Source organism: Phacochoerus africanus, chromosome 14 (genome assembly GCF_016906955.1).
Source record: "Phacochoerus africanus isolate WHEZ1 chromosome 14, ROS_Pafr_v1, whole genome shotgun sequence".
Taxonomy (NCBI): Eukaryota; Metazoa; Chordata; class Mammalia; order Artiodactyla; family Suidae; genus Phacochoerus; species Phacochoerus africanus.
The window spans coordinates 15,355,539-15,369,343 of NC_062557.1; the positions used below are offsets into that span (position 1 = coordinate 15,355,539).

The 13,805-nt window shown below is 50.5% G+C and overlaps 1 protein-coding gene across 2 annotated transcripts in view; it reads right to left on the minus strand.

Annotated features, from left to right (window-relative positions):
• Positions 1 to 443: 443 nt before the first annotated feature.
• Positions 444 to 13,805, minus strand: part of MAP3K3 (mitogen-activated protein kinase kinase kinase 3) — a 70,131-nt gene continuing 56,769 nt past the window's right edge. For both annotated transcript variants that reach the window (XM_047756969.1, XM_047756970.1), the window contains 9 exons: positions 11,187 to 11,260; positions 8,817 to 8,884; positions 8,521 to 8,613; positions 7,695 to 7,886; positions 7,008 to 7,156; positions 6,283 to 6,414; positions 5,679 to 5,808; positions 5,144 to 5,321; positions 444 to 3,172 (listed from right to left, as the gene is read on the minus strand). In XM_047756969.1, the coding sequence (XP_047612925.1) occupies positions 2,944 to 3,172; positions 5,144 to 5,321; positions 5,679 to 5,808; positions 6,283 to 6,414; positions 7,008 to 7,156; positions 7,695 to 7,886; positions 8,521 to 8,613; positions 8,817 to 8,884; positions 11,187 to 11,260 (1,245 nt within the window). In that variant the 3' untranslated portion in view covers positions 444 to 2,943. The remainder of the gene's footprint in view (positions 3,173 to 5,143; positions 5,322 to 5,678; positions 5,809 to 6,282; positions 6,415 to 7,007; positions 7,157 to 7,694; positions 7,887 to 8,520; positions 8,614 to 8,816; positions 8,885 to 11,186; positions 11,261 to 13,805) is intronic.

A 13,805-nucleotide genomic window follows, 5' to 3' on the forward strand; every position in this document is an offset into this window, starting at 1 on the left:
AGACAAGGATGGTCTCTGCTCTGAGCTAATCAATAACAGCGCTAGACCAGGGACAGAGACCAGTGAGGTGACTCCTGGAGGTGCCTGATCCAGCCCTGCAAGGATATACCACAGGGGAGTCCTTTCTTGGGCTAGGAAGGCTAGTCAATGGCGCAAAGGTCCTCGGACCTCAGCCACAGTGACACTTGGGTCAGGTGAGCTGACAGTGTCCCCTCAGTCAGCCCTGGCGGAACAACCCTTAGCAGAGCTCCTAGGAGTCGGGGGAAGAGGGGGTGCCACCTCTGAGCTAGCAGTGGTACCAGCCAAGCCACACCATCCCAAGAACCCTCTGGGAGTCCCATCAGGATGCAAGATTGTTTCCAGGTACCCTACCTAGCTCCTCCCAGGCAAACACCTACTCCCTCTACCCTTCCACCAAAAGCATCGTCACAGGACCCCTTGGGTATAAATGATCCCTTTTATTGTAAGTAATGCGCGACACTGGCCTGGCTTTGCACTGCAAGCCCTCGGTCAAGATATAGTCAAATAACTATGGCTGCAGGTTCTTCTGCACGATCCACAATTCAGACACAGACACACAGCTGGGGGTAGGCAGGAGGGGCAGGAGGGCGGTGGAGTGTGGACTGTCCCCAGCCCTGGCCTCTCCATGTTGGGTTGGCCCAGGCTAGCATACCGCACGGAATGACGAGCAAATGGTGGCATGGCCCTTCCCAAGGCCAGCCTGGGGCTGCTAGGAGACTGCCCTTCAGATTCTTTGGGCCAGGCCGTCCTAGGCCCCACAACTTTTCATCTGGATTAATTTTTTAAAAAAATAAATTAAAATTAAGCAACAGCTTGGTCCTGAGGATGCTGAGCCAGCATGTCCACAGTTTTTGGCACACAAAAGAAATCAGGGTCTTTTCGTTTTTTTTGGGGTGCTGCAGGACTTGTTGGCTTGTTTGCAAATTTGTTTTTTAAAACGCTCCCTGTGAGGCAAGACCCGGGGGGGGGGGGGCGCCTCGGTGAGAGCCTGAACCTGCGACAGAGTCGTTTCATGTCAGCGCCAATACCACGCTGTTTGCTGTTGGGAGTCAGGGACTGAGGACGGGTGGTGTGGGCCCAAGAAGAGCGCTACAGCCATTAGGACGGGGTTGTGGAGAGGCCGAGCTGCCACCAGGCAGCTTTGGTCGAGCCGGTCCCCACCTGGGGCAAGAGCCAAGGTGGAGGTAGGAGCACGTGCTCACTGTCTTCAGAGGGCCCGGCTTGGGGTGCCTGACAGAGGTCCCTGGGGGAAGAGATGGAAACAGAGGGCCCCAGACCCAACTGGCACCGTGCAATACACATTCCTGCAAAACCAGCTGCTTTCCTTTTCTCTTCTCTCTTGAGGCGTCCATCACCTGTAACAGTCTAGAATTGATATATATAAAAACCATCAAATATGATCTGAGATATAAATTAACAAGGCCTCACATTACATGATGTGAAAAGGCTAAAAACAGCGATAGAAACTACATTCATAAAGTGCATCGTCAACATACAACGAAGGCTTTGGCTTGTTCGGATGCCCGTGGGGAAGTGGGCATGGCTGGCAAAGAGCTGCCTGGCACTAATCCCCAGCTCCTTGGAGACCCATCCCTGGGCACTGGCTTTTTTTTTTTTTCCTTTAATGACAACTCCCAAGGAAACTGGGTGTTAAGAGGGAGGAGCTCTAGCAATAGGCACATTTTGGAGGGGAGGGGCCGGAAAAAAGGACCAGCGCCCAGGCTGAGGTAAGTAAGGCCAACTCTAAGCTGCTTGGAGATACTGGCTCCCTGACCCCTGCTGCCATTCCTCCCCCAGAGGAGAAAGAAGGAAAAGAGGCTGAGACCTCTTGGAAAGGCTGGCCAGGAGGAAGAGGGCTGGCAATTTGGGACACAACTGGTGGCATCATAAAGGCTTTCTACCAGGTAGAGAGCTCTGGCCTAGCAGGTCATGACCTACATAGAGCCTGACACAACTCTAACCTGAATAGCCCGCTCAGGGTGGCCCGCTAGCTCAGATGGCGGCATTGTGTTGTCCATCTTCCTTCTGCTCTAGTGGGAGAACAGGTGCCAGGTCAGGAACACAAAGGCCATGACTTTCAGCTCTTAACAATCTGGCCCAAGGCCCAAGCCCACAGCAGGGGAACTCAAGAGCCCAGAGGGCACACAAAGTCTCCAGTTTAAAAACTGGGTACAGCATAAGAGTGACTGCAACTTGTAAAACAGAGACAATTGCATTGACAAAACTGGGTCCTCCCCTCAGTGGGGGAAGTTCCACATCTCAGGCCCCTGCTCGAGGGTGGGAAGGGGTGAGGGTCATGGGGTCAGGCAGGACAGGCTCCTCCTTCCCTGAATAAGGCAGCATAACATTTGCTTCATTCATCTTTGGTAAAGGACAGGAACTGGCAAAGCTGGCCTGGGAGCTCCAGGGGAGCAGGGTCCAAGCCTCTGCTTTCCATTGGCTGTGGGATGCTGGGCTTTACCTCAGGCTTGGGTGGGCTCATCCAGCCCAGAGATGCCCTGGTGGTCTCCAAACAGGGGAGAAACAAAGTAACACTCTGAATGAAAGTAACACTATTCAGACCCTCGAGTCAGTCCTGTGTCCCCAGACTGTGGGGTCTGGTGCAGACTGCAGTGTCAGGACACAGACCCGAGGGTGGGGCCCACGGTGCCTTGCACACTGTTCCTTGCCCCTTCCCCTCTGGGCCAAGCTGAGGATGCTGGAGCTCTCGGGTCTGGCAGGCTGGGGGCTCCCAGTCCTTGAGGCCGCAGCCACCCCACCTGGCTCTGAGCCCCAGTGGTAGAAGGGCACAGAGAGCGCTGGCTGGACTGCAGCTCCATGGTCCACAGCCTGGCCTGGGAGAAGCAGCAACTTTGCTGAACCCCGAAGCAGCCCCTCGCCTGTGCAGCAGGGAGCGGCCGGCAGCAGCGTGGCCTTGAGAGCTCAGTACACGAGCTGTGCAAAGTGGTGTGTGAGCAGCTCCTCGGCCGAAGGTCTCTGGCGGGCCTCCACAAAAATGCGCCTCAAGAAGTCCCGGCCGTGCTCAGAGATGTGGGAGGGCAGCTGAGGATTGGTGGGCTGGGTGGCAATCTTGAAAATGGCGGCCATGGCTTCATACTCTGCCCAAGGTGGTTTCTCTGTCAGCATCTCCACCACAGTGCAGCCCAGGCTCCTGGAAAGAGAGAACCCCTATGTTACCCCAGAGCCAGCCCCAGGCTCCCGCTGCCCTGCCCACCGCTGTGAAAGGACCTGCCCTTCTCAGAACATCCTGAGGCAGGAGGGGCTGAGCTGAGGGTTGACACCCCTCCAAAGGGACCCCAAGGCCAGAAGAGGCTTCAAAAATCCATCAGTTTCGTCCACAGGGGCTTCATCGGCCTACACCGACCTGGGCGCTTCTTGAGATTGGGGAAGAAAGTCACTTTGGCATGGACAGAAAGAGCCCTGAGATAACTTTTAATTTGCTATTGCTCCTCCTGTAATACATTACCATGAACCTAGTGGCATAAAAAAAAACAACAAATTTATTACTGTTTTGGAGATCAGAAGTCTAAAATTAGGAGTTATACCGTGTTGTGGTGCAGCGGAAATGAATACGGCTAGTAACCATGAGGTTGCAGGTTTGATCCCTGGCCTCACACAGTGTGTTAAGGATCCAGTGTTGCTATGAGCTGTGGTGTAGGTCGCATACACTGCTTGGATCCCACATTGCTGTGGCTGTGGTATAGGCCAGTGGCTACAGCCTGGATTCAACCCCTAGCCTGGGAACCTCCATATGCCATGAGTATAGCCCTATAAAGCAAAAAAATTAAAAAAAAAACTTTTTTAAAAGAGGACGACGACTGAAATTAGTCTCACTGGGCTAAAATCAACATGTCAGTGGAGACGGTTCCTTCCGGAGGCTCCGAGGGGAGACTCCATCTCCTTGCCTCTTTCAGCTTCTAGAGACTGCCTGCATTCCTTGGCTCATGGCTCCTTCCTTGCATCACTCCAAACTCGTTTCCCTTGTCACATCTACTACTCACTTGGATCTCATCTCCTGCCTTCATTTATTTTTTTAATTATAAATTTAAAAAAATTTTTTTTTGGCTGCTCTGCAGCATACTGAGTTCCTGGGCCAGGGATCAGATCTGAAGCACTGTTGCAACCTACACTGCAGCAAGGCCAGATTCTTCACCCTGTGCTGGGTCAGGGATCGAACCTGCATCCCAGCACTGTAGAGACAAAGCTACTGATCCTACTGTGCCACAGCAGGAACTCCCCCTGCCTTCCTTTTATAAGAACCTTTGTGGAGTTCCTGTCCTGGCTCAGCAGAAATGAATCTGACTAGCATTCATGAGGACGCAGGTTCTATCCCTGGCCTCGTTCAGTGAGTTAAGGATCCGGTGTTGCCGTGAGCTATAGTGTAGGTCGAAGATGCAGCTTGGATCCCACATTGCTGGGGCTGTGGTGGAGGCCGGCAGCTACAGCTCTGATTCAACCCTAGCCTGGGAACCTCCATGTGCTGCAGGTGCGGCCCTCAAAAGACCAAAAAAAAAAAAGAACCTTTATGTTACACTGGGCCCATTTAGATAATTCAGGATCATCTCCCCATTTCAAAATTAAGTTTATCATATCTGCGAAGGCCCAACTGCCATGTAAGGTAATGCCTAAAGGTAACACTTACTACAGGGATTAATTAGTACATGACCATCTGAAGGGGACCATTATTCAGCCCACTACGATCATGTTCTAAGAGGAAGAGATGCCCTCACGATTTTCAGGCCCTTTTCTAAGGATGGACACAAAGTCAGGTAGAGCAAATGCAAGTCATCTGAGCACTAGGAGAGGGAGTGGAAGCCTGCTACTGTTTAGAGAATAAGCCAGGCCTTCAGATTGGATCTTAGCTTTCAGAGATTTAGCAAACCTCAGGGGTGTTTTACATGGCCTAAGTTCCCAGCGTTAACAAATGCAACCCATCTACTGACTGTACTGCTGCAGGTACCACCACCTCTGTCCATATGGAGCCTGCATCCTGGCCTCGCTGGCCAGAGGTGAGTCCTCACTCCTTCCTGCCACACTGCAATGACCACAAGCCTCATTTCTAAGATGGAGCCACTACAGCCCGGACAGGGAGATGGGGTCCCATCCCATCCCCAGTGCTCACCACACGTCTGCCTTCCTTCCGTAGCCCTCACCGCTGATCACCTCAGGGCTCATCCAGTAGGGTGTGCCGGTGACAGAGCGCATGCCCGTGCCTGACATGCAGATGGTCTGCAGGCGCTTGCTGGCCCCAAAGTCCCCCAGCTTCACATTCCCAGCAGAGTCTCGGAGGATGTTAGCTCCTAAGGCATGAAAGGGCAGAGGCTGCAACCCTGAGCCCCCGTGTGTTTCCACCATCTGCCCTCTGTCCCTCCCTCCCAGGTCAAAGGGCTGCTGGGCAGGGTGGGAGCTGCCATGAATAGACCAGAACTGCGCAGAGCAACCAGGCCCCTGACAGGAAGCTTCAGCCCTACAGCACCAAATGGTCATCACCTTGGCCAACATCAGCAGAGCACTTCACACTATTTTCCCAAATTGCTTCAGTGATCTTCATACCAATCCCCAAAGGAAGCAACTATAGTTCAAAAGGTTTGAAATGACCAGGTCGAAAGTTCCCAGGTGACTCAGTCTCAGGGAGCCCACAGCCTGACCCTGCTTACCTTTGATGTCCCGGTGAACAATCATGTTGCTGTGCAGGTATGACATGCCCTCCAGGATCTGCCGAGTGTATTTTCGGGTCACGCTCTCTGTCAGAGCTCCATAAGCCTTCAACTGGTCTTTCACTGAGCCCTAGAGCCACAGGGGTCAGAGGGAGTCACTGCAGGAAGTGGGCAGGAAGGGGGTAAGGCTATTTCCAGCCCCCGGGATTGGGGCAAAGGAGTAATTCATCCAATCCGCATCTGCGATGTGCCGGGCACTTCGCGGGGAGCTGTCAGGCAGCTTGAAGAAAAAAGTACGAGACAGTCCTTCCCTTGAGCAACAGATGACCCAAATCCAGAAGGGAGGTCCATCTGTTCCAGGTGACGGCGTTACTTACTAGACAGCGTGGCTGCCCTCTGAGCCTCGGGTTAGGGTGGCCTGGGACGTTTCTCATCCCACACCATCCCAGCCCACACCATCACTGCATCCAAGTCCTGCCTTCCCTCCTGAGCCTCTGAAGTCTCAGGTGATCAGACCCATGTCAAAGGGAACCCTCTCCTCCACAGCCACCAACCCCTGGTCAGGTCTCTTGTGTGTGTCCCATGTGCATAAAGGGGCACATACCCCCGGCATGTACTCCATGAAGATGGTCAGGGTCTTCTCGGCGCGGTCCCGCAGGCAGCCATAGTACTGCACGATGCGCTCGTGCTGCAAGTTCTTCAGTAACTGGATCTCACACTCCAAAGCACTCACCTCCTAGGGGAGGGGCCCAGTGGTCACCTAGGCTCTCAGGGCCCCAGGCCTGCCTGCCCAGGATCAGCTCGCTTGCCCTAGTCAGTGACCTCAGGAACCTGTCTGCCTTAGGAACTTCAGCTGGAGGAAAGGGGGACTCTCTCCAAGAGAGAGAGTCTTTGTCCACAATGCTGGCTAAGCCTTGGGTTGGTGGCACTCCCGTGCTGGGAGACGGCAGACTGTGGGAGAGGGGATGGGTTTGTGGGTGGTATTTGTTCTCTCAAGCTGGAAGGAAGGCTACATCCAAAGCTAAGCGCCAAAGACAGGCTTCTTCCTGGTCCGAGGGCTGGGAGAGGCATGTGTGGTGAAGGTGGGGCAGGTACTGCTCTTTGTGGCACTGGCCATCAGCTCTCAGTCTAAGTTGTGTGGTACTCTGGCACCAACTCATTTCCTCAAACCCAATCCCTCCCCAGGGCCAGGAGAGATAGCAAGGGAGCTTGGGAGGAAGAACGACAGGAGAAGCAACCTGTAGCATCTCAGGCAATTAGTCTGTGCAACAGGACAGGCATTCTGTGGAGAGAGAGGAACTGGAAGTCAGACCATGGGGGAGGCAGTACCTTGCTTGTCTCAGGACTGTCTGGGTCAAACTGGACCTGCTTGGAAGCAAGTTCTCGTCCTGTGTCCACGTCATAGCACAAATAGACCCTGCCGAAGGCACCCTGGCCCAGGAGCTTCCCCCGGCGCCAATTGATGGGGGCACTAGGAGCTACAGGAGAACAGAAGAGAGGAGTATTAGCGTTCATGAGCTTATTTACTGATATCCTGTCTTGTTCTTCAGGGGCTCGAGCGTCCCCTTCCCCACCCCAGCGCATCTCAGCACAGCAGCTCTACTCCAATCTGGAACAGGCCCAGCTCCTTGGTCTAGCAGACCTTAAGGCCCAATCCCAAGACACTGAGGACTAGCTAAAATCATGGTTAAATGCTCATGTAAATTGATTTAATATCTTTATACTTCCAAAGCCCCCAAATATCTTACTATGTCAAGGATTAAGGAGACTGCTCTTCAGCTTAAACACAAAAAAACTAAAGACCAGAGAGGAAGACTGGCCTGTCACACAACAGCAGACTGAGGACTAAGGTCCAGAGAATCTGCTGCCCACCCTCAGGCTCTCCCACTGGGTGCAGAGGGGACAGAGCAGCCAAGTGCCGAGCCAAACAGCCCCCGCAGACCCGCTGGCCTCCCGCCTCCAGCTGGTCTGAGCATCCCCCCAGCAGCCTCCTCCTGGCCAGGGCCCACTCCTCACATTTGGTCGGCACGTTCCTCTCCTGCACAGAGAGGGCATTCTCACTGTCCGCACTCCGCAGGCGCCCTCGGGGGTCCAGGTATTGCACCGCCAGACCCATGTTTTCGCCATTTGTGCTCAGGGAGCGGCTGGAAGGCACCAGGGTGAACAGGTTGCCTTGATGACGCCGTATTCGGGGAAAGGTTCTTCTGCCTGAAAGGGGAGCAGGGACCAGAGTAGAGCAAGTCAGACCCCTGGCCACGAGGCTGAATGTGCAAACCAGATCATAACCCCAGCTCCACTCCATCCTATCTGCACCTCCCACCTGACTCGTACCAGGATGGCTAATGTCTCAAGCACTCTGGGAATCAAGGACAAAAGGAGGAATTAGGAAGCCTCCACAGATGGTTCAGGAAAACCTGGCCAAGGGGAAGGCACAGGGCTGGCTCTCAACCCCACATCATTCTCAGGGCCAATCCGTAGCTGGACTGTGTTTTCTTTGGCATCCTAATCCTAAATCTCTGTGGAAGCTCCATTCTGTTTGCTGTCACGGGACAGAAGAGGGCGTTGGAGAGCTGGTGCCCTGGAGCCCGACGCTGTGCACTCAGATAAAGGACAGTGTTTCCAGAGGCAGCATTACAAATACCACCCTCCCTCTTTTTTTTTTTTTTTTTTTTTTTAATGCTGACTCTGCTGCCTAAAGCCTGGACTCAGTTCCTCAGAAAAAAAAGGAAACACGGGGCCTGGAGTGCTTGGGCCACCCCCTTGCAATGGCTTTTGTGTGGTGGAGCTCTAACCACATCCCTTCCGAGGTGGTCAGCAGGGGGCAGGGTGGAGGTGCACTCACCGTCGTTGTAGTCCTTGTGGTGCACAGACACGTGGTAGCGCCGGGGGTAGGTTCCACCTTTGACCCCTTTGTCATAGAACTGAGTTTCCCGATCTGAGTAAGAGAGAGGATTCACTAGTTTCTGGGGAGGCCAAAGTGAGTGTGATCCATTTAAGCCTCTAGGTCACTGAGACCTCAGAGCATCAGGCCGAAGGAGAATTAAAAGACAGCCCTGGACTCCCTTCCCAACTCAGCTATCAAAAGCAGACTGCCTGCAGCCCAGTCAGATACCCTATGGTGCTCATCCAGGCTCTCACCTGAGAATTCCTGTCTGTTGTCTGGGAAGCTCTGGGCTCGGGACATTCGTGACTTCCGGAAGGATGGGCTGGAAAAACAAAATGAATCACAAAGCTGACTTCAGGGTACCTCCACAGCAGCTCACAGGGCAGAAGGCAGGATACCCAGATAGACTCCTTTTTCTAACTCCTTCGCACACATATCAATACATAATGGGAAGCAGAGTTCGAGAGAAGCAGCCCTTTTCTGAGCTCAGCCTCCTACTTTCTCTTTACTAGTCTGAGGCTCATTATCTGACAGGACACTGGATAACAAAGCCCTTCAGACCTACCGACCTCCACTCTGACTGCACAGAGCTCTACCTTGCCCTTTCCTCCCAACTCGGTAATTGGGGAAGAGCTGCAAAATATCCCATGTCCAGGATGGTTATAAAGATAGGAATGATGGAGTTCCCGCTGTGGTGCAGTGGGTTAAGACCGAAGAGGCTCAGGTCAGCACAAGTTTAATTCCTGGTCCAGTGCAGTGGGTTAAAGGATCTGGTGTTGCTGCAGCTGCAGCTCAGATTCAATCCCTTGCTGGGGAACGTCCATATGCCGCAAGTACAGTCATTAAAAAAAAAAAAAAAAAAGATAGCAATTATATCTAGCATCTCCCTTTCAGACTAATCAGCACTATCTCATTTTAGAGATGGGAAAAACTGAGGAACAGCGAGTTCAGGACTTGTCCAAAGCTACTTGATTAATATTTGGAGGAGCTGGGTCTGCATTACCCCAGATCCCATGAGGGAAAAATAAAAGCCCTGACTTCAAGTTAAGGCTAGGCCTCAAGGAATTAAGTCCAGGTCACTGAGTTTGACTCCCAAGAAGAAAACAAAGCATTGGAGAGACAGAGGAAAAATTCAAGAATTAAGTGGGTAAACTGAACTATCTTTCCCAGCATCCGCCTGAATAGGGCCTTTCTTTCATGCGAAAGTGCCTTATAAGAAGGTCATAGGTCAGAAAACTCTCACGGCAGTGATTCAGGGGCTATCCCCTACTTTCCAGCTGCTAGACCTTCCGTGGTCCATTCCCACACCTCTCCTCCCCTGCCAGTATGGCCACAAAGCTGAAGAGAAAGTCCAAAGCCGGAGTCAGTCCCTGTCCTGGCAGAGCCCTAAGTTTGTGGCAGCAACTTTGGCACTTTTACCTGTGCCTTCTCGCTTTCCTGGCTGGAAAGCAAGCCCAAAACAAGGTTACATATTAGACGTGGCTGTGACTACGACACCTAGAGGGGAGACCACGCTCGCCAGCACACAGGTCTGTTAGGAGAGACACAGTACAGATCTGGCCATGGTTACAACCTGAGTACCCACATGAGCAATTAATCAGTTACCCAAAGAAAAGAAAAGAGCCCAGACTGGCCCATAGGCTCTATCATAGCCCTAAGCCTGGCCAGACATGGTCAAATGTGCTCCTGGACATAACAAGGTCAAGGAGAGAGACTGGCTGGACCAGTGCCAAAGCCACCACCAAACACCCCTACTGAGGGGCAAAGCAGCTCTGCCGAACTATGTGGTTTGTAAAGGACAGCACTTGTTCCCTCTCAAAGCATAAGAACAAGATTATACACCAAGCAGGCAGTGTGATAAACTAGGCAGTCTGGATATTTTGTTTTCTGGTTTTTATATCCCAGTTTCTTATTCTACCAGAAACACTTGGAGAAAAAAAAAACAAAAAACAAAAAAAAAACGAAAGTAAATCCACAGGTAATAATTCAATTTTGTCCCCAAAACACTGAAAGTCCATTGCTTCTCAGTCCAGATCTCAGCAATAAGGTCAAGGGTATAAGAGCAGCATGTATGATGTGGGAAGCCAAAATATATAAAGCGCTTGGAACAAAAAAGCAAGCATTTAATAGAGCATATGAGCTGCTATTATGACCTGCTATTACGTTCATCTAATTATACAAACATAACCTTCTCCTGGTGTTTGGACAGTTAAGGAGAGGGTGAAGAATCCCAGCGAAAGGTTTTGTTCCCAGAAGCATGACATTTTATTCATTCATTCATTCATTCTTTCATTCTTAAAGCAGAGGAAACCAACCTCTAGGGTAACCTGCCTTGGTCCCTTCTTAATCCAAGTATTGCCTTTTTCTTTGGCCATGCATGCAGCATGTGGAAGTTCCTGGATAAGGGATCGAACCTGTGCCACAGCAGTAACCAGAGCCAAAGCAGTGGCAATGGCAAATCCCTAACCCACTGAGCCACCAGGGAACTCCAAGCATGACATTTTAACCATGGGCCTGCAGACCAGTGTCTATTCAGAGACACACACTGGCTAACTCTATTTCCTCAACTAGCCAGTTCAAAAAATGCCTACGCACTAACCCTAGAACCAGCCACAGTTCCATACCTGTCTGCTGACCTGTCCAAGGATTGGCAGCTTCCCGACAAGGAATTTTCAGCACTGCTCAGGGGATCCAGCATCTGCAAGGCAAGTCATACAATAATATCCCAGCCCCAATCCCCAGCCAAGGCCAGCAAATGTCCTTTTTTTCCAAAATATGAAAGTACCCTTTCTCTGCCTGGGCAGTGGGAAGAATGGTTAGGAAAGTACCATTCTCCCCCACAGTTTGAGAGGCAAGTTTCCAAGAGGGAGAAAAATGCCTGGCTGGCATCCCAAGGAGCTCTGCCAGGAGAGCAAAGCAGAGATGCTTCTTCTCTTGTTGGCATTTTCTTGGCTTGTGAACGCTGGAACCTGGTGCTGGAGACGGTACTACCCTGAGGAGGTTTCCAGTGCATTTGGGTGGGACCATAATGCTTCTGTTTATACTCCACAATTTATAATTTACAAAGACAAGTATTGCCCTCAATTTACAGATAAGCCAATGCAGGTCCAAAAAGGTTAGGAGAACTGTCCGAAATCATGAAACCTGTTAGTGCACAGCTGATACAGAACAAAAATTTCCCAGTCCCTGGTTCCCATGCAGAGTCAATGGATATCCACATAAATTAAAATAGTTTTCTGGCCCCTGGTCAAACACAGTACAAAAAGCCTCCAGATTAGCTTTTTCTCCAACTACTCTCCCCTTCATTCTGCCCACGAGAGGTATTCACTATCAGAGCATTCATTACCTGAGATCCAAAGTTAAACATGTACATAGGGAAGCAAAATATCAGAACTATGAAAATTCATGAACAACTTTCATAGAATTGGTTTCCAACTCAAAATTTCTCTTCTTCTTTAATGCTGGAGTCCATCTCACCCACAATTTCACTCACATATTGTCATATATGATTTAAAAAAAAAAAAAACTGCCAACCAAGGCAAATTAATTGTAAAGAAATCACTAAAGTCTTGTTAAGGATATAGGATTTCCCCAAGTGGATAAAACCAACATGGAAAAAGAATTGCTCCCAATCCATAAAGTGCATATGTGGCAAAGTTAGACCAGATAACAGAAGAAGAGAGAATGCACAAGTATAACAACAACATGACAGGTGTGATGAAGGAGGAAGAACACCAAAGATTCAAGAGAGAGGCCTTTGGAAAACACAACGAACCCCGTGAAGGGTGTTTTTAGGAAGGATCCTTCTTGTAAAAAAAGACCTTCTTTGGGGTTCCCGCTGTGGCACAATGGAATTAGTGGTGTCTCTGAGGCAGGTTCTATCCCCAGCCCAGTACAGTGGGTTAGAGGATCTGGCATTGCTGCAGTTGCAGCATAGGTTACAGCTGAGGCTCAGACCTGATCCCTGGCCCAGGAGCTTCATATGCTGAAGGGCAGCTGAAAAAGTGGGAGAGGGGGCAGAAAGACCCTCTTTATGACAATGCTGCAGAAGTCAAAGGGGAAGTGAAAAAAATTATACTGTGCTAGCAAAATTTTTGTTAGAGCAATTAAGCCAAAAAAATGAATGTGGGAGTTCTCATCATGGCACAGTGGTTAACGAATCCGACTAGGAACCATGAGGTTGCAGGTTCGATCCCTGGCCTCGCTCAGTGGGTTAAGGATCCGGCATTGCAGTGAGCTGTGGTGTAGGTTGCAGACACGGCTCAGATCCCATGTTGCTGTGGCTCTGGTGTAGGCCGGTGGCTACAGCTCCGATTGGACCCCTAGCTTGGGAACCTCCATATGCCATGAGAGCAGCCCTAGAAAAGACAAAAAAAAAAAAAAAGGTGACTCATGCTTTACTGTATTTTTTTGGCTGTGTTCCCAGGCCAGGGATTGAACCTGCACCATAGCAGCAACCTAAGCTACTGCAGTCTCAATGCCAGAATCCCTACTTGCTGTGCCACAAGGAAACTCCACTTTGTTCATTTTAAAAATTAGTATACAGATGCAACTATTACCCAAATCTGATTAAAGAAAAAAATAAACTTATCTTAGTTTTGCTTTTCAATAACGTCTTAGTTGGATATTCTTTCACTACCTATTATGTTGTTTCGGTCTCTATTAAGTGGATTCATCTTGAAGGGCCCATTACCAGCAGCAATTCTCTTTAGCTAAACAGGCAGGCACTGGGAAAGGACGCAGCTGCCACCCCCCATGGCCTTTTATTAAAAGTCCGTCCTCACCAGAAGTCTAACACTCCCATGCCTTCTATGCCCAGGCAGGTAAAGCTAAAAAGTAAAAGGGCCAGGATGTAGGGCCATGGGGAGGGACAGAAAGCAAAGGCAATCAAACTCATTAGCAATCTCTGAAGTTTTATACCCAAGTCACCCCTAGTACAGCTGATGTCCAGAAGTTCTCTGGTTAGAGAAAATGGAAAGCATGGTAAGATACTCCAGAAGAGAATCTGCAGCTAAAAGCACTCCAGGTCACTGTTTGAAACATACATTTATCTGTAAGGCAGGGCTATAGAGGAGACAAGCAGCAGTGCAAAAATGCTTCTTGCAGCCTATATAGTTTGAACAACACTGTGCAGAGATTAGCTACTGAGGGGAAAGAAAAGCTGTAAGATTCAATTTTAGGAAAAAGAAAAGCTACAAGAATCAATGTTTTTGGTTAAAATCCCCCATGTGAGGGTGCCCTTC